General features: G+C 36.8%; 2 protein-coding genes across 6 annotated transcripts in view; one reads left to right on the forward strand and one right to left on the reverse strand.

The window, feature by feature from the left end:
* Positions 1–1,278: 1,278 nt before the first annotated feature.
* LOC129248554 (uncharacterized) lies at positions 1,279–1,997 on the reverse strand. Its single transcript, XM_054888146.1, has 4 exons — positions 1,918–1,997; positions 1,821–1,862; positions 1,672–1,770; positions 1,279–1,621 (listed from the first exon to the last, which is right to left on the reverse strand). Exons 1-4 carry the CDS (start codon positions 1,918–1,920, stop codon positions 1,340–1,342), a joined length of 426 nt encoding a protein of 141 aa, XP_054744121.1. The 5' UTR covers positions 1,921–1,997; the 3' UTR covers positions 1,279–1,339.
* A 1,307-nt stretch (positions 1,998–3,304) lies between these two features.
* Positions 3,305–25,428, forward strand: part of LOC129247762 (uncharacterized) — a 36,842-nt gene continuing 14,718 nt past the window's right edge. Inside the window, exons 1-3 of one of the 5 annotated variants that reach the window (XM_054887050.1) lie at positions 3,305–3,468; positions 16,824–16,901; positions 19,288–19,822. In XM_054887050.1, the coding sequence (XP_054743025.1) occupies positions 3,433–3,468; positions 16,824–16,901; positions 19,288–19,822 (649 nt within the window). In that variant the 5' untranslated portion in view covers positions 3,305–3,432. Of the gene's footprint in view, positions 3,469–3,517; positions 3,763–3,797; positions 4,004–16,823; positions 16,902–19,287; positions 19,823–25,428 lie in introns of those variants that run through there. The other 4 variants (XM_054887051.1, XM_054887048.1, XM_054887049.1 and 1 more) reach the window with 4 other exon arrangements.

Here is a 25,428-nt window from a genome sequence, read left to right on the forward strand (position 1 = left end):
TTTCATACTTGATTTTGAAATAGCACGATTCACTAATACATTTTTTACATGAAATGTTCATCATTTCACGAATCTCAAAACAAAAAATGTTTTCTAAATAACATATGTATGTACTATGTTGGGTATGTAAGGATCCATTCTCGGTAGGTAGGAGGTTAACTTACTACAATATTTAGAAGAATATAAAAGAAAGAAGGGAGTAATGTCGCGCAAGTGACCTCCAAGGGGCCGTCTTTGACAAACGCAACATAAATGAGTTAGGCTGAATGCCTGCCCTAAGAAAAAGTATTGCAAGCGGCCTTGCTGCATAGGCTGTTCTAGTGAAGATGAGATTAGACATTGCTAGTTTACTGGGGCGGCAGTTTTTATGGTTTTCCCATTGTGTGGAATCGCCAACTTCCCCCACTAAATCTAAGGCGACGGAGGTAAAATTGCAACTATAAATTAAAGTCGACGAGACATTAATACCGACTGTAAACAGCCCTAAATTATTGGGGGTCACGTTTGATAGTTTCTCAAATACGTTCTGAATTACGTAGCGCTCAATTGAACGCCGGGTCTATGGATTCGCAGTGGAGAAAGTTGAAGATTCTGCTGGGTTGCTACCGCGGGAATTACACCTGCAAACGCTACCCAGCAGCTGAACCACCTACCAGGCGAGTGAGGAGACATCTCTTTAATTATAACGATGAGATCCAAGACTGAACACATCTAATGGACTATACAGTATATAGACATGTATTAAACGGCATTAATCGCGAGTCTCTTACCACTTTCCTAAACTCCAGCAACCACCCATCGCAAACGAAGAGATTCAGCAACCTCGTCGCGCCCGTGTTATCCTGGCACAATTGCGCTCTCTTTCGACGCAACCGTTGAAACAGCATATTTCTTGGGTTAACCTTTAGATCAGGTAGACGATGAGAACCGACTTGACGAATTGCAACAGACACAATCATTATTTACAGTAAGGAACAAAAATATATCGAACATGAAATTATTGAATCGACAATTTGCCAAATGGTATCTTAGTTGTTGTTGTTGTAGCAGCATAAACATTCCCCATACATACATATATGGGGAATGCTGCTGAGGTGACCATCCTTGGCCAGATATAAATCCGGGTAGTTCCGGTAACGTAGAACCGACTGTCGTAGGATCGATGGCGTCTTGGTCAAACTTTCTTCTGCTTGCAATATAGTCGATAGGCTTAATAAATTCTTCTCTATGAACTGAAACCGGCTAAACCAAGGATTTGGAAACTCGACAAACACTTAATTATGAGCATAACTGTAATGACAAAGTAAATCTTTATTATTCGGTGAAGCACATGTGAAAATTATTTCCTATTTTTATTAGAACTAGGATGACTAATTTGCCCACGCAGAACACTTTTCGCGCCATTGGGCTGGGCATTCTTATATCGCGGTCGAATTTGGCCCCTCAAATTTTGGTTCTGGATTCCTGTGCCTGGTCGACCTTTACCAATTTCGGAACGGTTTCTTGATTTAGCATGTGCATCGTCCTTAACCATATCAATAACTTCATCCGGAATTCGTAAGTATTTGATTGTACTGCCCCGTATATAACATTCGGGCATTCGCCAGAATCTGTCTCCGTCCTAAAAAAAATAGAGTTTTCATAAGATACTGGCATTTAGAACAAGCTCACCTTGGAAGTACAAATAACATCTCTAAGGTTTATGTTCATCCATGAATCACAGCTCACCAAATGCCCATTATAGGTTTCACCATTTTTGAGTTCGACTAGCTTCAAAAGAAAGTGCTTAGTAAAATACCTCTAATATTTAAATTGCATACCATTGGATGGCTTTGAGCCGTTTTTAACAGCGTTAGGGGTAGCTATAAAAATTATAAATTTATTAGTTGTAAATATTTATATATAAATTATTAATACCATTCGAACTGAGTCCTTCGCTTAATAACATCAACACATCTGCTTACTGAGCGCAGAAATACTGACAGCATATCGATAACTTCAATCTATTCGATTTTTGTCGTTCGATGTATATAGTAAGATGAATAGAAGTATTCATGCAAAGTTTATAAAATTTACCAACATTTTTACTATTTCAGATAAAAAATTATGACCTCGAGATCGAAAATCGTAAAGGAGAAGAACCTGAAAATGCTGCTGCACCATCTTGACGACCTTATGGTATAGAGTGTAAGCATTGTCGCAAAGTCGAGATCTAAGGGGATAGTTGATATCAGATTATTTGAATGATGCTGACTTGGAGAAGAACATGGGAGCGAAAGACGACGGAGAAAAACTATTCATCTAAAACGCTAGATAGTTTTGTAGCTAAGACATATTGGGTGCAGTGGAATAGTTTTAAAATTATTGACGGTGTTTTGCATCGTGTATGGGAAAGTGAAGATGGTAATCTAATTATACTTTATCAATCCAGAATTACATCCGTGTTAGACGAATTCCAAAATAGGCCGGTGAAGATCATCTGAGTATCACTAAAACGCTGGAGAAGATTAAGCAGCGGGTTTAGGATAATATTTCAAAGAATCGGAGAAATGGTGGAAGATTTCAGCAATATGTAGACCACGGATTCATAATTTGAGCGAGTGGCCATGTATGTGGCGCGTCCGTTTCAATAAGCGACTTCAGCAATCGATATGTACTTGTTGTTACGGCCCACTTCAGTAGGTGGTCAGAAGTGTACGCGCTACCAAACCAAGAAGCCAAAATAATTGCTAAGGGGTTTGTGCAGAACTGGTTGGCTCGGTTTGGAGTTCCTATTAAGTTGCAGTCAGATCGAGTCCGCAGTAATTAAAGACATATGTTGCTTGATTGGGATTAAGAAAAATTACGTGTTTGTGAAAATTCAGTGAATGTCTTGGTAGTTTTGTGGTTCATGAGATTTAAACTAATCAAACTAATGAAAACGAAGTGCCGTATGTTGCATTGTGAAAGTACAAATTAGTATAAAGCCTAAAAATTAGGTTTGTTTGCGTTTTTATGCGGAAGATGCCGTGGTAGAAAAGTATGTATATGTGTGTGTGTGTAATTTCTTGTTTGGCGTTTTCCATTGCTAGCGACTACTCTACTTCTTCACAAACAAGTAATTGCCCTCCCTTTTGCTTGTTTATTCATCCGCTCTTACGACACGGTGAATTCAGATGGCGTAGTCTGTCTCTCTGTCATTCTTGGTTGATTGCTGCTTGCCGATTACACAATTTAACTATTGCATTCAATTAAAGCTTTAAGTAGACACTTGTGTAAACACAGCTTTAGGTGGATTTTTTATCTATCGTAAAGTCGATACAATATAAATATTGTCGTTGTAGTTATATTTGTTTTAGCACATTCGCCTTGTTCATTGCTTAACTATTGTTCAATTCACAATTAAGGTTTTAAATCGCAGTCTTGTTTCTTCTTTCAAATTTTTTTGTTGGAATGTCAGGGGAAAGGGAGTATCGAGAAGACTTAAAGGTAAATTAATTGTATGGGTTTCTCCATTCTGTTCACAACCATCATAGCAAGGCAATGTGGCATGAGTAGAACAGCTGATTAAGCTTTTTCCATTCGACTCTAATTTAGGATATGTGTAAAACGGAATGACGGAAGGCTTTGTTTACGTTCATTTTCTGTTTAGAATGGAATAAGTGTTTATAAATGAATTTTGTGCGTTTTTGTGTAAATTTAAATGAAAAAATATCAAAACAATATGGGGAAGTGTGCGGTGTGCTAAACAATTTTACGCGGGAAATTAAGTTCCAAGTGTTGGTAATTATATATGTACTTTATGGAATACATGAAAAAATTAATCAAAAAAAGTGAAAGGGGTACCAATCGATACGTATTGACATCAGTACTAATAATCTGAAGGAGCAAAAGTATTTTCTCTCCGTTCAAAAGTTATTAACAATAAACGCTTTTATATTGCTGCTCTTTTCAATCACTAAATAGGGGTCAAACTTATCATTCTCTATACACAACGTAATAAACTCTCTTCTATAAATACTCGGTAAATATTAACATTAATTTAAATATATTGTTAATCAAAATGTTTACAATGTTTTTATAGTGAACGACAAATGAAGTAAAAGATGCTTATGCTGGAAACAGTCACCGACGTACGTAGTTCCTTACCGCAGCCCCTAGAGAGCACAAAATTGTGTAAAACTCATCCCGTAGAAAACAACTGCATTCTTTTAGTTACATATTTGCACAATACATCGGTTTGTGTGCGTATGTGTTTGGTTGTATCTACACAATGTTGCCATTCATATTTTTGCTTACACACATTTTCAGACATCCGCGTTATCAGTTACAATTTTTCATTGCTTCATAAACCAAAGCCAAAAATCAACAAATGCAAATATTTCATTTATCTATAATTAACATTATTCAACATTGTTGTTAAGTTATTTTAACAAAAATTAAAAATTTTTAAAGTTTATTTTGTATATGATTTCGAAATGCACTGTTTGGCAACACTGTGTAGTGAGAGAGCAATCAGCTGGCAGGGTTCTACGGGAATTTTCAAAAATCCTGCAATAAAATCTACGATACGGAAGGGAAGTAATTTTTCATTTACATGGGCTTCTCATTAGTTTGATCGTAACAGCTGACAGGGGATTGCGTTCACGTCGCTTACTGTTTGCAGCCTTAGTAATGCCACTCTTTTGTGCTATTCCTTAACATAATTATAAAGTGCTTAGATTACTGATAATTTTTATGGCTCGGGTTTGGTATAAAGAGGCATGGCAATTTTAGACAAAGTGTAATGAGTTATATATGAAACTTGGTGGAGAGTCAAAACTTTCCATTACTACCACGATATATTTGAATTGGGGGCGGAGGGGGAGAAGGCGTGACCCCAACCACCACGCCCATTAGAAACAGCAAGGTCACACCATTATAACTGTGAAAGTCCCAACCTCCTAGGGTCCCTATGGAACCCCCAGGAGAAGTTTAAAAATTAGGTTTTTTCCGAACGCATTTGCAGTTTGTACTGAAATACTGTTGAAGAGAAGAGTATACAGCAATCGTCAACCCAGCAAGCATTTAACTTAGGTTTTATAATTCATAGCACTTATGAAAATGTTTTATCATAAAATTTATAAATGCCGCTGGCGAAAATTGTCTGATTTTGCACTATTTTGTAACAAGCATAGTTGGAAACAAAAAAGCGCCGCTGGCGAAGATTTCTACTAAAAATCGCGCGATTTGTAAAAACTTTTGTTTTTGTAACATGCATGTATATTTGAATACTAAGAAGCGCCGCAGGCGAAAATTTGGACTAAAAATCAAGCAATTTTTATTCCAAATTTTTAATATTTGTAAAAATATTTTTGTTTTTTTTTGTAATATGTATGTATATTTGAAATCAAAAAATCGCCGAATTGTTATTCCAAATTTTCAGTATTTGTCAAAATATTTTTTTTGTAATATGTATGTGTATTCGAAATCAAACAAGTGCCCCTATAAATAATAAAAATAATAATACAAGAATTTAGGAGAACATTTGTAATAATAGAATTTTGAGTATTATTTAGTAAAAATAGCTTTAAATCGAATCATCATTTAATAATACTAGTATGTAATCCCCGAAAATCGGGTGGGCTTTTTTCTCACGGAAAGTAAACATCATATGTGACACTTATATATTAAAAGTTATGATGATTAGAAAAGTGTATATTTTTATTCGTATGTAATATGTAAGAACTTATGCATATAACATTTTTAAAATATTTTTCAGTTAAATCAGTAATTTTTGTTTTTAAATTACTTCATTATAAACTACATTCAACGTCAAGTTTTCGTTATTGCCCATTTGAATTCGTATATTTTCCCAGGATCTAACCCGGCTTAACGCATAAAGTTGGCCGTGAGCAAAGCAGTCCTCCTTTAAATGAAGCCCCATCCTTGATAATGTTTGCCCCTGGGCCTTTTATGGCGAAGGCTATTTTAATGGGAAATTGGCGGCGCTTGAACGTAAAAGGAAGTGTGGTTTCGCTCGGCTGCAAATTTATACGAGGCAATAGAAATCGCCTTCCCTGAGCCTCTCCGCATAACACGTCGGATGCATTTATTTTATGATAAGTCGTGTGCCATTCACCAACAATTTTTTTTTGTCATTCGTAAAATTTCTTGGATTTGCAAAAAAAAAAAATTTTTTTTTCACAGATCTTTACGTTTTAAAAAATTTTAAGAAGAATGGTAAAAAAAAATTTCAAAGTTCATATTCATATATGATTTGATAATGTCTGCATACATAAAAATATACATGTACACACATAGAATACAATACAAAGAAAAAAACAAAACAGTGTAAAATGTATATCTGTGTCAAAAAGTTCGTTGATTTAATGGGTAATAGTGTTCTTTTAAATGGCGTTGGGCATCGTCTATTACTATAAAATTTGTCTGAGAATAGCCCAAATACAGTTTACCTTTGAAATAGTATCAAATAATTAATAACTAATTTGCCTCTCTCTCCTCATTTTTTAAAACTATTTAAAATTTTGAGTTTTGCAAAAAGGATCAAACGCACACAAAATTTTTAAATACATATGTACATACGTTTATATATTGTAGTTCAATTGTCCCATATATGAACGAAAACAAAAGTGGATGCTTCTACCAATCATATCCACTACGTGACGTTTCAAACATTTATCACTTACTTACCTGCTCTATTCCTCCACTTAAAGTAGGAACTCTTCTACGAACTCTTCTTGGTCGTCCTCTAGGCATATTTTAAAATATTAATGGATGTACTTTTTTCTTAAAATAAATTCTATTTTGCGTCTGTCCAAAACTCTTTCTAATTTGCACTGTTAGGGTTGTTTTAAGTGAATTGACAAATTTCAAGTCAATTGTCAATTCATGCCAATTATTGCCATCACAACAAAATTTTGAAAAAAATTCGCAGCACCCGTTGGGACTATGTTCATGAATACCTATTTATTAGTAAAGAGAACAAAACAAAACAATTATTGAGAATCCAAATGTATACAATGCTGTGCTCATTAGAAAGAGAGCTAAACAAAGCAAACGTACTCATATATATATGCGTATATTTGTGTGTCATCCCGCTTTGCATAGCCATCGCTGTTATCAATACGAAAATTTTGATAACTTTACACGCAAATATTTCATGAACAAATTAACCAATTTTAATTTTTATAATTTTCCGGAAATATGCTCATCAAAACCTTTTTTTTTGATATATATTTCATATCTGTACATATTGTAGTTTAGTCAGAATAAGCGCCATGTTTTAAAATAATACTATAGAAGATAGAAGATAATGTTTATAGGTGAATATTGTTACTTTTCTGTGTTTGTATTGTAAGTGAAATAATCGTCTGGAATAGGGCATTTTCAAGCTTATGCAAAAAAGAAGTTAACGTTAAATATTGCTTTAATTCTTAATTGTAATATATAAACGTACTATAAATCAGAAGGCTGATAAAGTGACTACATTTGCGTGTTATAATTTTTAAATTCGGTCCACGCACTTAGACATTATAAACAATTTTATCATGGTAGAAATGGAAAGCCAACCAGGTGGAGATGTTAGGGAGTGATTCAGGAACGGTCTTTATAACTCTCAATTATTTCGGAAATATATTTTTTTAATTATTTGCCTTCAAAGTGTCCACGGGAGCTTCACTATAGTTTGGCACATTATACTAAACGGTGATTTTTTAAGAGCTATAGGAAAGTTTTTCAAAAAAACACACGTCAAATTCAGAAAAATGCACGCAATTTTTATTTAATTCGATGTACAGTCCATATAGTTTAATGTTTGAAGATTATTTCATGCAAATGTTGACCGCGACTGCGCTTCAAATGGTCCATCCGCTTAGTCCAATTTTGGCATACTCTTTCCAATGTTTCGGCCGGTATCTCACATATAAATGCTTTAATGTTGTCTTCCAATGCGTTAATTGAAGCAGGCTTGTCTGAATAGAGATGAGCTTTAACATAACTCCACAAAAAATAATCTAAAGGCGTTATATCGCACGATCTGGGTGACCAATTGACAGGTCCCGAACGTGACATAAAATGTTCACCGAACTCGCTTCTCAACAAGTTCATTGTTACGCGTGGTGTGTGGCATGTGGCGCCGTCTTTCTGAAACCACATGTCATGCAAGTAAAGCTCCTGCATTTTGGGCAAAAAAAGTTGGATATCATTTCACGGTAGCGCTCACGATTCACAGTTACGTTACGATTCGCAGCATCTTTGAAGAAGTACAGTCCAATGATACCTCCAGCCCATAAAGCGCACCAAACTGTGACCTTTTCTGGATACATTGGTAGCTCTTCCAATTCTTCTGGCTGATCTTCACTCCAAAATCGACAATTCTGCTTATTTACGTACCCATTGATCCAAAAATGAACTTCATCGCTGAACAAAATTTTTCGATAAAAAAGTGGATCTTCGGCCAACTTTCCAAGAGCCCATTTACCAAAACTTCTGCGTTGCGGTAGGTCGTTCGGCTTTAAATCTTGCACCAGCTATATTTTGAAAGGCTTCACACCTAAATTCTTTCACAAAATTTTCCACGTTGTTGAGTAACAGATACCCAATTGCTGCGAACGGCGACGAATCGATAATTTATGGTCATCATTAACACTGGCCGATACAGCTGCGATATCTTCTTCAGTTCGCACTCTACGTAAGCGTGTTGGTAGTTTCATGTCCAATAATGTAAATTTGATTCTAAATTTAGTTACAATAGCTGGAATAGCCGCTTCAGTGGGTCGATTAAACTGACCATAAAATGGAAGAAGCGCGCGATAAACTTAACAGAACACGCATTTTTATAATAAAATTCAACGATTTGCAAGCGTTGTTCGTTTGTAAGACGATTCATGGTTAAATTATAGACCAAACTCAAGATGTTTGACGGTGAAACAAAACACGAAACGTGCGTCAGCTGTTTAAACCAACTGTTTTAAAAGATTATAGCTAAAAAATCACCCGTTATACAGTTATGAAATTCTCGAAATATACTCCCTAACGCGTTTTTTACTTCTTTTTATACTTTCGAAATATTTCAATGAAAATTAAATGCAAATGTTCAGATTTTTGGTTGTGGGTATGAAGCAAAATATTATATACACAAGTAAAAGAAACGAACATAACTTGTATAGAAATGTTTTTTTCGAAATTTTTCTCCCCCTTATTGAACCAATTCCAGCTAGGCTACCTACTGTATTTCTGTCGTTCCCACGACAGTCGGTTCTACGTTACCGGAACGACCCGGCTTTATATCCGGACAAGGACTGCCACTTCAGCAGCATTCCCCATATATGTATGGGGAATGTTTATGCTGCTACAACAACAACAATAACTGTATATCTGTGTGGGTAGCCTCCGGTCGCGCTTCATAAGAATACCTCTCCGTTTACGATATTAATGCACGTTATCAATAAAACGGTCCGCTGATGACATAAGGCAAAAATAAATTTTTTGTTTTTTGGTAGGACTGTTATAAGCTTACATGGCAAATTTCAGCGTGATATGTCACATAGTTTGTTTTTTGTGCTACTGTAAACAAGTCAAGCTCGAGTGTGTTCTTCGAATACTCTTTTATGACTTCAACTGTCTCAAAATGTTTTCCACGGAGCGGCAACTTGAGCTTGGGAAACAGGAAAAAGTCACATGGAGCCATATCAAGCGAATACGGTGCTTGCGGAATGATATTAACATTATTTTTGTTCAAATAATCGCGAACAAGACGTGATGTGTGAGCTGGTGCATTATCGTGATACAAGAACCATGACTTGTTGTCCCACAATTCCTTCCTTTTAAGACGAATGTTCTCGCGTAAACGCTTTAAAACGTCTAAATAATATTCAGCGTTAACCGATCGGCCTTCCGGAAGGAACTCCGAGTGCACTACACCTTCGTAATCGAAAAAAACAGTCAGCATAACCTTAATTTTTGAGCGACTTTGGCGTGGTATTTTGGGTTGATGTACGGCCCTCGTTGAACGATTCGTACCACTGGAAAACACGTGCACGTGAAAGAGCAGAGTCCCCATAGGTTGTCTGCAACATTTTTAAGGCGTCTGAAGCCGAAATTTTGTTGGAATAACAAAATTTCAAACAAATTCTTCGTTCAACTTGAATTTCCATCGTTAAATTCGAAGAACACACTCGAGCTTGACTGGTTTACAGTAGCACAGAAAACAAACTATGTGACATATCACGCTGAAATTTGCCATGTAAGCTTATAACAGTCCTACCAAAAAACAAAAAATTTATTTTTGCCATATGTCATCTGCGGACCGTTTTATTGATAACGTCTCGTTCATATTTGAGTAGAAGGTATGTAGATTTCGGTTTGAATTAAATCAATTTATCACGAGTCGAAACATAAAAGGACATTCACTTATGCATTAATTACCAATAAATCCACAAAATTAATCTACCCCTTCACATATGACAGACTACATGCAAAATTGATAATCAGCTGCCAATACTGTTGTGAAAAGGTTTTCTTCATAGAATAATTTTGGTGGAATATTTCGGTGTTTTGGATTTGTTTAATTATTATTAACGATATGAAGAAAAGACAAGGAGAAGGAATAGCTAGTTTTGTTGCTCAATTGGTTGCTAATAATAAACAATTGGAGGATATCCGTAAACGACGTTTACTGAGGTTTCAAAAAATTATTGCAGCAATACGCATTCGAAATTCGAAATTACATTTTATAATAAGTAAGAAGAAGACACACGTTTATGGACACACGCTTAAACCTAACAGACATTTTATTAGAATTATGTCTGAAAACCTGTTTTCTTTGCCGGAATCCATTTTATTTAGTTTTTCCTTTGACGTTTTTTTTTTACATTTGTAATAATCATCGATAACACAGGGTTGTATGTCAAAAAGTATGGTTATTATCTAGGATTATTTTATAATATCAGATTTCGGGAGAGAAATTTTGTATGGGAAATCTCGCTTTTTAATTACGGATTGGGAGTTAAGCACGAAAAAATAGATCATCTACTTATATGTGAATGTATTATAAGGCACTTAAACTTGCCTACTTTATCACTGCGACAGAGTTCTAAATGCACCTTCCCAAAGAGCGTAGGTAAAACCAGGTGGGAAAGAGAAATCTGAAGAACCGTAATAAGTTGGTACGACATATGTATTAATGAAGAATGGAAGAAAATTTCGAGCGAGTATGACCTAATAAAACTAATTAAGTCAATGAAAAGCAGACAATTGGCAGTTATCGGTGCTGGATCTCAACACGAAATATGCAAATTAATTATATTAATATTTTCTTTATTAAAATGTACTATGTAAAATCATTTTCTTCACACTGAAATTAGTGGAATATTTTCTTTTGAATTCATAATTTGAGGTTTTTTTTTTTAAATCGTTGACAGTTTTCTTATTTTATAAATACTTGATATGTAAAAATAACACAGTTTATGTTATTTAAATTTTACCACAAACCTATTGTGTTGTGAACGCGCGACAAACTAATTTTATCTATTTTTTATCATTCATTCCATTCGACTATTACCTTTTCCATGGTCTTTTCCATACGCCTTGCATCATAGCATAAATTTGTATTGTAGGAATTTCGTAATTTACTGTATTTTTTGTATTTATTATAGAAACAAATGCAACTAGAATACGTAAAATATATGGAAGAGAATTTTAATTGTTTAAAAATTAAACAAAATTAGATATGTTGAATAAAATTTTAAATTTTTGATAAATGTAAAAGAATTAAATTAAATTCATTTAAGCAAAAAACAGATGAAAATGTAAGTACAAATTGGGAAATTTGAATCTTTTTCTACGGAGACTCTTCGGACTTTGACTAAAAGTGTGTTTTAAAATTTTTTGGTTCCGGTTATCCATTTTGACATAATAACCCGAAATCAATGGGTCATCAACACGATATAGCCGTGTCGAAAAAATTAAATAAAGTGATTGCATTTCTGAAAATCACAGTTCATACCTTATCTAAAAGTCTAGGTGGGAGGTGCCACATATCTTTTGCGCACTGCCGCTCTAACTGTCGTAAATATGGGATAATTTCTCAGGTATTAGTAATAAGGTTGCAATTGTGCTTTTTTCTTGTCTCTGAATTACCACATTTGGTTTAAGTTATTCCGAATTGTCAATCCTTGTTTCTAGATTTTGACATTCTCTCCATTTGAGGAACAACATCAAGACGCACGCCATGCTCGGCCAAACACCCAAAAAGTATGTACGCGCCAATTAATATATATATGTATATATATATTTGTCAATGAGGTTATAACGATAATCTTAGAACAAATTCAAGATGGCAACAAAAAATTGTGGCCTCAATGCAAATCCACGAGATTCAAAAAAAAAAAACTCTAATCGTCTTCTTAGTCTTAATTTCATCGAAAATATAAAATTTATATAAAAAATGAGGACGAGTTCTGCGTACTCTAATCCACAAAGGAACCAAGTTTTAGCAAAATCATTACATTTTCCTATTTTTGCCCACTTTTCATATAAAGCCGCAGCACTGTGCGTCTTCTATTTGTTTATAATAAAGACAACAAATAAACATTTAACCGTATGGTGAAAATTATTAAATGTTTATGTTTAAGAAGACAACATTTAGTTTTAGCAGATTTTTTAGCAAATTATGATATTTTGGTTGATAAGAAAAATAAATGTTTGGTAAAACCATTAACAAATATTTCTTTCCCAAAATTATTTCCTGTAGAAGATAAATATACGAAATTGCTTAAATCCATTTCCATCATTATTATCTGATCCCCAATACAATAAGTCCGCGGTGGACATGTGCCGGATATTTAAAAAATAAATGCCAAGAAATTATCTAACGGTGGTTTTTTAGCTATTATCTTTTTAAACAGTTGGCTTAAACAGCTGACGCACGTTTCGTGTTTTGTTTCACCGTCAAACATCTTGAGTTTTCTATAATTTGATCATAAATCGTCTTACAAACGAAAACGCTTGCAAATCATTGAATTTTATTATAAAAATGCGTGTTCTGTTAAGAAAGTTTATCGCGCGCTTCTTCCATTTTATGGTCAGTTTAATCGATCCACTGAAGCGACTATTCGAGCTATTGTGACTAGAACCAAATTTACATTATTGGACATCAAACCACCAACACGCTTACGTAGAGTGCGAACTCAAGAAAATATCGCAGCTGTATCGGCCAGTGTTAATGATGACCATCAATTATCGATTCGTCGTCGTTCGCAGTAATTGGGCCTCTGTTACTCAACAACGTGGAAAATTTTGCGAAAGGAAAGAAGATCCACTTTTTTATCGAAAATTTCTGTTCAGCGACGAAGCTCATTTTTGGATCAATGGGTACGTAAATAAGCAGAATTGTCTATTTTGGAGTGAAGATCAGCCAGAAGAATTGCAAGAGCTACCAATGTATCCAGAAAAGGTCACAGTTTGGTGCGCTTTATGGGCTGGAGGTATCATTGGACCGTACTTCTTCAAAGATGCTGCGAATCGTAACGTAACTGTGAATGGTGAGCGCTACCGTGAAATGATATCCAACTTTTTTTTTTGCTCAAAATGCAAAATCTTGACTTGCATGACATGTGGTTTCAGAAAGACAGGTGCCACATGCCACACGGCACGCGTAACAAAGGACTTGTGGAGAGGCGAGTTCGGTGAACATTTTATTTCACGTTCGGGACCTGTCAATTGGCAACCCAGATCGTGCGATATAACGCTTTTCGATTATTTTTTGAGGGGCTATGTTAAAGCTCATCTCTATTCAGACAAGCCTGCTTCAATTAACGCATTGGAAGACAACATTAAAGCATTTATATGTGAGATACCGGCCGAAACATTGGAAAGAGTATGCCAAAATTGGACTAAGCGGATGGACCATTTGAAGCGCAGTCGCGGTCAACATTTGCATGAAATAATCTTCAAACATTAAATTATATGGACTGTACTATCGAATTAAATAAAAATTGCATGCATTTTTCTGAATTTGACGTGTGTTTTTTTGAAAAACTTTCCTATAGCTCTTAAAAAATCACCCTATATACTACTGTGAGCAAAAAGTAAGGTGAATTTATTTGTCAAACTTCGCGGGATTAAAATTTCGCTCTAGTTATTTTTTTCATGAGTTGGCAGCACTGTTAATAACATCTGGGCCAACTTTCATGTGAATGTCATTATCAGTAATATATTTACGCTTGTGTTTACCAAACGACCAAGAGTGCATTTTTCAATTTTTACAATATCTGATTTGATTGAGCAGAGAAGTGCCATCAAATTTTGTTTGCGGAATGAAATTTCGGCTGCTGAAACGTTTAGCATGTTGCAGAAGGCATTTGATGATTCGACCATGTCGCAGAAAAATGTTTATAAGTGGTACAAAGACTTCAAAGAGGGTCGAGTCATTGATGACTTGGAGCGCTCCGGACGACCATCGACGTCAACAGATGACCAACACGTCAATAAAGTGAAGGAGTTAGTGCTCAAAAATCGTCGGTTGACTGTTAAAGACCTTACTGATATGATCGGAATATCAGAAGGATCTGTGAAAACCATTTTGAAAGACCATTTGGGCCTACGAAAAGTCAAATCTCGTTTGGTACCGAAAACTCTCAATTTCTTGGAAAAAAGTCGTCGCGTTGATGTGTGTGAAACAATGCTTTCAGACTATCAGGACAATCTCAAATGCATCATTACGGAGATGAGACTTGGATTTATGCTTACGACCATGAAACAACCGACCAACCAAGCGAATATCGTGCTGAAGGCGAGGAGACCGAAAAGAGCACGTCAAAGTCGTCCAAAATAAAGGTCATGATGACAGTTTTTTTCGATTTTCGTGGTGTGGTGCACAATAAATTCCTTCCACCTGGCCAAACTGTTAATAAGGAATATTTTTTGAGCGTTATGCGTCGTTTACGTGAAGCAATTCGTCTAAAAAGACCAGAATTATGGGCCAACAACTCTTGGTTTTTGCATCGCGATAATGCACCGTCTCACACTGCACTCGTTCTTCGTGACCATTTCGCCAAAAATTCCACGCATATCGTTCCGCAACCACCGTATTCGCCTGATTTGGCTCCGTGTGACTTCTGGCTATTCCCAAAACTCAAGAGACCACTTCGGGGAACGCGTTTCAAGTTGATTGAGGAGATAAAAGCTGAATCGAAGAAGGTGCTGATGGCTATACCGGAAATGGAGTATTTGGCATGTTTCGGGGATTGGAAAAATCGTTGGCATAAGTGTATTTCATCGAGAGGGGATTATTTTGAAGGGGATGAAATTGATTTACAAGAATAAATAAAGATTTTTAATTTTACAACCAAATGCACCTTACTTTTTGCCCACAGTAGTATATGTAATATGCCTCCACAATTATGAAAGTATTTTTAAGTTATGTGTCCAAAAGTCAGTTTAGCCTTGAGCTTCAGACCCATTCAGAGCTCAAATTTATATTAATTTATATGTATGTACTTTTACGCCTGTAGCCCGTTTCTGTAATCATTATCGATGAAGTTTTCGGTTGAAATATTCGATTTGACGTCATTCTGTTTCAGTACGAATACTCGATTGAAAAGGTTTCTATAACCGAATTAAACGCTTATAGTTACACTTTATGTTAAAAATAGGTTTTTTCTATTCTCCACTTCTCTGCTCGCCAATCTATGCTCGACTAACTGAACGAAAAATGTGCTTGCAACTCATCGTTATCGAGTACAACAACAAAGTTATCGAGTAACATTTGCCGCTAGCGGGTATGGTTCTACCCCACTAAACTGTTATAACTCACTATCTTACAAACACATGTATGTAGTTTAAGGCAGCTCTATCTCAGCGTTGCCAAATTATGTTCATTTATTCGCCACTTGCTAACGCTTGGTGATTCTTGAAATCCAACAAGTGCTACTTTGGACTAAGTAGGCAACTTTACTACTCAGTTGCCTCTCCACTCCAGTCCACTTTCGACGAACAAAACTAACATTCTACAAGGCTCTCATCATGCCCGTCCTAACGTATGGCGCAGAAGCGTGGCAACATCCGATGAAGCGACGCTTGGAGTGTTTGAGAAAAAGATTCTGTGCAAGATTTTTGGACCTTTGCACGTTGGCAACGGCGAAAATCGTATGAGCTTTACGACGGCATAGACATAGCCCAGCGAAGAAAGATCCAGCGGCTACGTTAGCTGGGTCGTGTCGTCCGAATGGATACAAACACTCCGGCTCTGAAAGTATTCGATGTGGTATCAGCTGGTGGTAGCAGAGGAAGAGGAAAGCCTCCTCTGCGCTGGAGATATCAGGTAAAGAAGGACTTGGCTTCACTTGGTGTATCCAACTGGCTTACGTTAACACGAGAAAGAAACGACTGGCGCGCTTTTTTAAATTCGACCAAAATCGCGCAAATTAAGAAGAAGAACTAATTACAGAAGTGGTTTCTTAACATAGCCCAGCTCTTCCTTCATTTAAATAAATTATTATTTTCAATATTTAAAAGTCTAAATATTTTGTTTTTCTCAGTCTTGCCTCAGTCGATCGGCGTATGATTACTCTCATTGTTCCACATTTCCCTGATTAATGCTTACAGAAACACGTTTTTTAGGCCAATCTAGCATTTTAGATCGTATCGATGTGAAGACAATGTTTTGTCGATTCCCCAGAATCGAGCTACAGGTCAGCAAATTCCTTTTACAAAGATTAGACATTAGTATATAGGTTAGGTTAGGTTAGCCTGGTTGGCAATAAGCCACGCATAGACCTTACATTAGTATATATGTATATTAGAAAATTTTCTGATTTATTATTTTTTATTATTATTCACAGGGTCTATTGCGGTTTTTATTGCACCATACAAAAAGTGAAGACGCTAAGGAGTCAACATGTCAGGAAATGGATGCAGAGGTAAGAATTTCATTTACATTGTTTGCCACATATTTGAGGTTTATGATGCAATGAAATTATAACATTGTCCAAAATCGAAGTAGCTTTACCTGGTGCTTTTTTAGGTGCAATATTTTGCATCTGCTAAATAATACTAGAGAATTTAGCGAATTAACCGAAAGCAAAAACAAAATATACTTAGTTGATATAACCGGTTATGATTGAAAGCGCACACAGGGTTTGATTGAAAAGTAATGAGCCTTCCCGCGCGGAGCGTCTGCCAAGCGATCAACCGAATTGGCTGGTGGAGGAAAATGATCGTTGGACCTTCCCCTTCCACTAGAAACCGGTCCCAGTTCACTGGCAACAGCGGTGCAGTCAACATCGCTCCGTGCGTGAAAGCTGTTTTAAAAGTGTGTTAGGATTTTGCAGTGGCGAAAACGCAGCGATCGTTGGAGCAACGTTACACGATCAAAATTTGCGTAAAACTAAACAAAACGAGTACCGAAACCATTGGGCTACTCAAGGAGGCTTACGGGGACCAATCTCTGTCCAGTGCCCAGGTAAAACGGTGGCACAAGTCATTCAAGGAAGACCGGGAGGACGTCGAAGACGAACAGCGATCTGGAAGGCCTTCAACAACGCAAACAGACGAAGATGTGAACCGCCTTCCTCTGCACCTCTGCATTGGCCAAGGTGGGGGTTCCGGTGCTTCCCCACCCTCCCTACAGCCCCGAACTGTCCCCTCCGGACTTCTTCTTGTTCCCGCGCCTGAAAAGAAAGCTGAAGGGGAGGCGTTTCGACTCCATCGAGGCGATCCAAAAAACTGTGACAGCCGAATTGAACGTGATTCCGGCGGATGAGTTTAAAAAATGTTTCCTGCAGTGGAAGGACCGCTACCAGCGATGTATTGACGCTCAAGGGTCGTATTTTGAAGAATATTAGTTGTATAAGCTAAAAGGTTTAATAAAACTGCTTAAAAAAATAAGGCTCATTACTTTTCAATCAAACCCTGTATATACACTGACGGGCAGATGTTTACATACTCGCACTGTTTCCGTTGATTTCAAAGTCTACAAAGTTTATCGAAAAATGTCTTCATCAGTTTTATTCGGAACCTTTTTCTAATCTCAATAAACTGAAAAGAATCCATCTGTTAACATAAAATAACCAAGTTATGGGGGAAAAGCGCAAAAACAGCGTTGACAAAAGTCTACATACAGTACAAAAATAACTTATTTTAGTATGAAAACTTTACTTAATCCCAGATATTGTTGCTAGTATTAGTAGCAGCTGCCTTAGCCGAATGGGTTGGTGAGTGACTACCATTGGAATATCCGTGAAACCCCAAAATACAGGAAAAGTTTTTTCTAATAGCGGCCGCCCCTGTCAAACCTCCTCCCTCGGCTTAAAACTGTAGGTCACTTCATTTGTGGAACAATATGAAGACGCACAACACAAATAGGCTGAGGAGCTCGGCCAAACACCCAAAAAGGGTGTTCGCACCAATTATAATATCTACATTAGTTTTTAGTTGGCATCCACCGCATGAAGCCGACGTTGCATCGATGCAACTAAATTTGTCAGTTCTGCAGATGTTATACAGTTTCATGCTACTATTATGCGCTCTTTGAGTATAGCAGGAGGATAGATTTTTCCACTCTTGAGTTAAACAAATTTCCCATGCATGTTCAATAAAATTTATTGAAATCTAGGCTTTGTGGTAGTGTGTTTAATGGTCTTAGTCCTTAGGAAAGCCGCCAATCCTTAACAACACGTGCCGTTTATTTTGGATCGTTATCTTGTTGGAAGATCTAACCTACACCAATCTCCAAATTCCGAAAGTTTCAAATTATGTTCCAGTAAATATTTATATTTATAGCGATCCGTTTCCCTCAATAAATTCTATTCTTCCAACTTCAGATTCCGTAACTACTTCCCAAACCATTACGTTGCCCCCACCAGGCTTGATACTAAATTCTTCGAATTAAGTGCAGCATTTTTTAGTTTCTCACAACTTTTGCTATTTCATCGCTACCAAATATTATATATTAAACTTCGACAGCATTACATGGACCGTCGAAATTAACTTTTTTTAATTCAAAGATTTTTACATAATTGTTGCTATCCTTGAAATCGTTCTTCTTTCGCATGTTGAAAGTCTTACCGCCAACCTTTTTGTAGCAAATTGAGTGCTTCAATTGCTTGGACTCACAGTTCACGCCATATTCTTTGTGTGCTTTGTTGTATTTCGTTTACATTATTTAAGAAATTATTTATAATTATTTATAATTTCGTCCCAGTTTTGTACTATTAAATCACAGTGCCAAGCCTGACTGTTAATATGGCCATCTATACTATAAAGTCGAATGCAGATGATTAACCATTTTCTATTTCGTTCTTTCAGAAAAAACAATTTCTGGAATCTGCTTTAAACTGTATGACTACGGATGTAATGAAGGAGTTTCAAAATGCAATTTTAATTTTAGATGATCATACATCGGAAGATACTGATAAAATTAATGCTTTAACTACAATCAGAGAGAGCATTGACGACATGGATTTTGCGAATAGTTTCGTGAAAGCTGGAGGCTCCGTGTACTTAATTAAATGTTTAACCAACACAGATTATAAAATAAAAGGATTGTCTGCATATATTATTGCGGAAATGTCACAAAATAATGAATTTTGCCAAAAGCACTTTGTTGATTCGAAAACGATCCCAATGTTAATAAAATTCTTGAATGGACCTGCAGAGATCGCAAACAGTGGTTCACATGCGATATCATCTTTAATACAAAATTTTGAACCAGGTCTAACGGAGTTCTTAAACTTAGATGGAATAAACACTCTGTTAGCCTGTTTAGATAAAAATGATTCCAAATTATTTCTAAAAGTTTGTTCTTTAATTGGAAAATTAGGAGAGCGTGAAGACTTGCGAGGTGAGTAATTTTTATTATGCAAATAGTATGTTAAGATAAGATAAGAGTTTATTAAGTAGAAAAACGTTACAATACTTATGTTATCGCACAATTTACAGAATATGATTTAAATCTTAATTCTACATCATTATATTTGTATATTTATCACAGGTTTGGTTTTTTAAATGATTTTTTCTGTTAAATAATTAAATTTACATAACATTGATTTTGGACATTTGTATCTTGTTTTAACAGTTATGATTCCTATTTTATATTATACATGGTGTACTCCAAAAAGGTATGCCAAAAAATTTATGAATCCATATCACTTTGCGTCTATGAAAAAATACGCCACTTTCAATGTATCAACGGGTTCGGTGACAGGTCTCGATTCTAATAGGATAGTATATGTTTTCGGATATCTGATAATGACCAAGTATGGTGCTTTAAGTATCATGCGTTTGCCTGACTGTGGTAAGTTGAGATGTGGATATGCTTGGCGCCTAGTACCTTGACCAGCTGTTTGAAAAGACTGCTTTCAAATTTTGTGCCCTCATCAGTGGTGATGAACTTCGGTACGCCGGATCAGCTTATTCACTTTTTGAGAAGTTCTGCCGTTATCGTTTCTGCTATTTTATCTACTAGTCGACCATGTTAAGCAACATGTTAACTTGATATGCACTAAGCGCTTAGGCAAGTTGTGTTTTTAATGACTGGAATGAGTTAGTTGTTTCGGTCGTCCAATTATGTCTGGCCTTGCCTAGCAGCGGCCGGAGGCGTACGGACAAGTCTATAAACATTTACTGGCCCCAAAAAATTACGAAATTTATACACCTCCTTGGACGATTTATAGCCTAGGATACCTTTAAATGTGTGAGGCAGCAGCATAATATCCGGAAAACAGCCGGTTATCCGTTGACAGTTTCGTGAATGAATGGTTGAAATATTTGAGCCGCACTAAATAAATCGATACATTCCCCTCTCATGTTACTTCGTTGCTATCGGAACAACGACTGATTGCTGAGTGTGTAAATACATGTGAAATGAACGTGCTGTCGAATCCCCTGTAAAGTGGCAGCTGAAGTTATACATATTCACGCATTCGTCGAATCAATCTTAGTGAAGACTGTGTTGATTTTTTGGTCATCACCAAACAATCTCAGATTTTTTGTAAACCTCTGTCATGTCACCGGCTAGTAAGCCAATCAGCTGATTATTGAAAATTTCTTGAGAGCCGGTTAACGGTCTGATTGGCCACACCTTCTGAATTTTTTTCACCAAGCTCAGGACTAAGATGTTAAATACATAGTTGATATACATATGGCCATCAGAGTACTTTATTCCATGCAAGTATAATAGATTATCAGGTTTAGCTTTCCGCTGTGGTGAAAAACGAGATTGAGCGAAAAAACTTCGGCTGCTACGCCTAATAGGGGTAACACAACTTTTGTTCTTCAATTTTAGTGCAAATTGTGGAGGGGCCTTCGGCTGTGAGGGGAATTCTGCACGATCATTCCACATGTATTCACATATTCGTCCAATCAGTCGTTGTTCAGATAGCAAGGAAGCAACATGAGAGAGACTGTGTTGATGTTTTTCATACATCACTAACACACTTTTATTGCCAGCCGAAATTCGCACGATAATTCCACACATATTCACATGTGTACAAGTGACTTGACTAGCGAAATCATACATACAATTAACTTTATGGTTTGTTTGTTTGTATGTTGTTCATACATCACTAACACACTTTTATTGCCAGCCGAAATTCGCACGATAATTTCACACATATTCACATGTGTACAAGTGACTTGACTAGCGAAATCATACATACAATTAACTTTATGGTGGAGATTCCTTTGCGCAATTATTGGATTTATCCTTTTGAAAATCAGCTTTTCGAAAAGTTTAGAGGTAACAGACCTTATTGGCCTGTAATTGAAGATCGCACTCGGGCTTTTTTATAAGGATAATTTCAGCAACTTTCCACTTAGTTGGGAAATACTCTTATCTGATCATCGCGTTGCATATTTGACTTCTTTCCAGGTAAATCGTACAGTCGGAAAATCCATTTTAAACGGAGCTGAGAGAACTTCGTTAACTTCTGAGTCTACCTCCGCACTCTACTGCAAACTCTATTGCTTTTTGCCCAATCTCCATTACACGTTTTTATCGTGGCGTTGTAACGCGTTGGTTGTGACATCTTTTTCGTTGCCTTCCACAGTGAGTAGTCAGTAGCTTCCGTAGGTGTCAAGTTAGATGAATATTCATGCAGTTCTGACTTTTTTGCGTCAGATATAATGTTTCTTAATTGTTTTGTGAGCTTATTTGGCTTTTTTTTTGTCGTTCTTGTTTCCGGTGCTTTGCAGAAGTGCCACAGCGGCAATTTTGAATATTTTGACTTAAAATTTTTTTTTCAAAAACTTAAATATATAATAAAGATAAGAGTTTAAATAGATTTTATGTACGAGCAATATTTTGTTAGAAATAAAATCCGGAAAATAAGCCTGTTTTTTCCCTTGTCACAGTAGACTTCCCCCTTAAAGCTCTGGAAAGAGGGTAGATAGTCAAGCAGGGAAGGAGAAAAGTATCAGAGAAAGAGATAGGAAAGAATAGAAACAGAGATAGAGATAGTTAGTCCTGTGAGAATTTTCCAGATTCTTTGGCAAATCTGTAAATACCCTCCAGTTTTAGAGAGCGAATATTACTTATTATCATGACATCGGAACGCAAAACTCGTAGCCGTGCTCTAGCGAAGGCAGAGAAAGTGCTCAGTGCTATCCGCCTCCTCCAAGCATGACAGGCACATTGGGTCCTCAATGATTCCAGCATATGACCACCATGCTGACCCCATGGGTTGTGTCCTGTAATGATACCGATTTTCAACCGAACGTCTTTCCTTCTAAGTTTTAGTAGAAAGTTTGACAGTTTTCTGTTCGGACTTATCACAAAACACTTTGCAGTTCTGCAGCGTTCTGGACCGGACCATCGCTCTTTATGTAGATTGCATACATAATCGCTGATCCAATTCATGATTCCTGCAGAACTGATTCCGATTTTTGCCTCTGGCCCTTGTGGGGAACCGCTGATCCACGGTTGGCCAATTCATCGGCAATTTCGTTTCCTTGAACACCGGAGTGTAATGGAACACATATAAGTACAAGCCTGTTTTGTTTTGAGACAGAATTAAGCTTCTTCTTACATTCTTGAACAATCTTATAGGTTTGCTTCGCGTTCTCCAGGGCCTTCAGTGCAGCCTGACTGTCACTGAAAACTCCAATCTGTTTCCCGCTCCATTCCTCTCGATTATCCATTCGGCTACTTTCAGGATGGCAAAAACTTCTGTTTGGAAAACAGTTGTCATTTCCCCCATAGCATAGTAATACTTATTACTATCGTTTAAGTACCATCCGGCTCCAGACCCTATTTCATTCTTGCACCCGTCCTTCCAAATGAAACTGTGGGTATCAGGTCGTCTTTAGGTGTCAAAAACAGTGGATACTGCTCAGATAGCATCTTAAAAATTTCTCTGTGTCCCACAGTTCCATCTTCGAGCCAGAAACCATATTTATAGAGTCTACACATTGCTCTTATTGCTTCCTGTTGTATCTTAACATCCAAGGGGAGCAAATCAAGCATAGCATTTATGGCATCACCAGAGGTTGTACTCATGGCACCCGTGATGCATAAACATACACTTCTTTGCAGCCTGAATAGGCTCTGCGGCATTGCTGAAAAATTCTCAACTCGTGATATACCTTCAGTGAAACGTTTGTCTCCCAAGTCAGCTTCTTATCCAAGACTACTCCTAGATATTTAACTTCATCGGAAAGATCAAGTGTCACACCTTTCAGTGATGGAATACTGAGTCCATCCAATTTCCGTTTTCTCGTAAACAAGACTATGGTTGTTTTGTTTTGTCCAATATCATTTTCAAAACATATAAAATATTGAAAATCGGTGAAAAAATGACTGAGATATCCGTAGATTACCGCGCAAAGTCTGAAAAAATGGTTTTTTATAAATAAATAAAAATTGGAGGGTACAAAAAATAAAACAAAAATATTTTTATGCATTATTCGACCATATAAACAACCTACAGTGTGTAATTTGTCAGGTGTATTTCGTTTTTTTTTTTTTGTAGCACAGTGTAATTGAATCATGGGGCACACATAAAATGCTTGTTCAAACGAAAATTCTACTACAATAAATTTACAAAGTACGCTTTAGGTGTTTAGACAAAATTAAATATATGTTAACTTATACGCTTACATATTAAATGCTGTTTAATTGTTTACTTTTTCATACATATGCGTACTTAAAGCTGCGCAAAATTAATCACCATATCGGAAGGTTTTTAATTTTCGTGAATCGCACTTGTAAAATAGACGGCTGCAGTATACAAAAAGACAAGTAGTGGAACGAGTGAAGGTCAAAATAAACACGCATTTTGTTGCCAGTCCGTTCGCGAAACTTCATCGTTTACAACACTGTCCTCCGCTGAAGTCTGTTCGTTTCGATTAGAAACCAAATCCTTCGATCCAAATGGAGTCAATCTTTCCAGATGCACTACTTTGACTTTTCCCAGTCCAGTTTGGCATTGCTGTATAAGTATACGATACACCACGTTATTCAATCTTTTAATCACCTTGTGTGGACCCTCCCAGGACCCTAGTAGATTTGGAGAAATCCCTTTTTTTCTTTGCGAATTATAAAGAAGTATCTTCGCTAAATCCCTCGGAGTTTACAACAGGGGCAAATCTGTCCTTCATCTTGTTACTCTTTAGCTGGGTATGTTGCCTCACATGATGGTGTAATTCGTCCATGTCATCCTGCAATGTTTCCCAATGACTACCTTCATTCATTGAGGGAGCGGCACCTCTTCCAACCGATAAATAACGCGGATTCGAAGTTCTTTCCTTAGTCTAAATGCAACTCAAACCGAGTCAGCCAATTCTGGTGTGCAAAGGTGTTGGCCTTGGTTTGGTAGAGCGTTCATTCTAGCCACTTACTGAAGTATGTAAGTAAATAGTTCATTACAACGAGCACATATTTGTTACCGGAGTCACTAGTTGGAAACGGGCCCGTCACATCCATGGGTCCTCGCTCACATGGTGAATCCGAGTTGTATTAGTGTAATCTTCCACGACTTCTCTCTCTTGGACAGCTCCTCGCCGCCATATTTGAACAGCTCAGCCGGCAGTCCGTCGGCTCCCGAGGCTTTGTTGTTCTCACCTCGTCATGGTCGGGTAGCGGAACGACGGTTCCGTCGCCAAAGATTGAAATATCACATTATCTATGACATGCGCACCTATTTTTCAAGTTCGAGAAGTGTTCCCTCCCTAATTTAAGCATGCTCTGGATGTTAGTCAAATGCCCCGGTCTTAAAATTTTCTATAAGCCACCGAACTTTCGAGCGTTTTTCTTATTGGGCAGCATCACAAGCTCTTCGCACTCTCGTCTCTTTCTTCTGATGATACGCCTCTCTTCCTTTTTTAGCTCCCGGTAGCGATACCTCATTTCTCGCAATTGTTTTTTCGGGCTCGCCAAAATCCGATTTCGAGAAATCTTGCTCCAGGAATGAGAATCAAGTAGCGAATCTTTCAAGACGAATTGAGTACAGA

The sequence above is a fragment of the Anastrepha obliqua genome, chromosome 5, assembly GCF_027943255.1.
Source record: "Anastrepha obliqua isolate idAnaObli1 chromosome 5, idAnaObli1_1.0, whole genome shotgun sequence".
NCBI lineage: Eukaryota > Metazoa > Arthropoda > Insecta > Diptera > Tephritidae > Anastrepha > Anastrepha obliqua.

Bases quoted from the DNA above. Each gene is read 5' to 3' on its own strand.
- LOC129248554 (XM_054888146.1), bottom strand. The intron at 1,771-1,820 runs GTATGCAATTTA...TTTCTTTTGAAG, and splicing joins CGGCTCAAAGCCATCCAATG to CTAGTCGAACTCAAAAATGG. The intron at 1,622-1,671 runs GTGAGCTTGTTC...TATTTTTTTTAG, and splicing joins ATGTTATTTGTACTTCCAAG to GACGGAGACAGATTCTGGCG.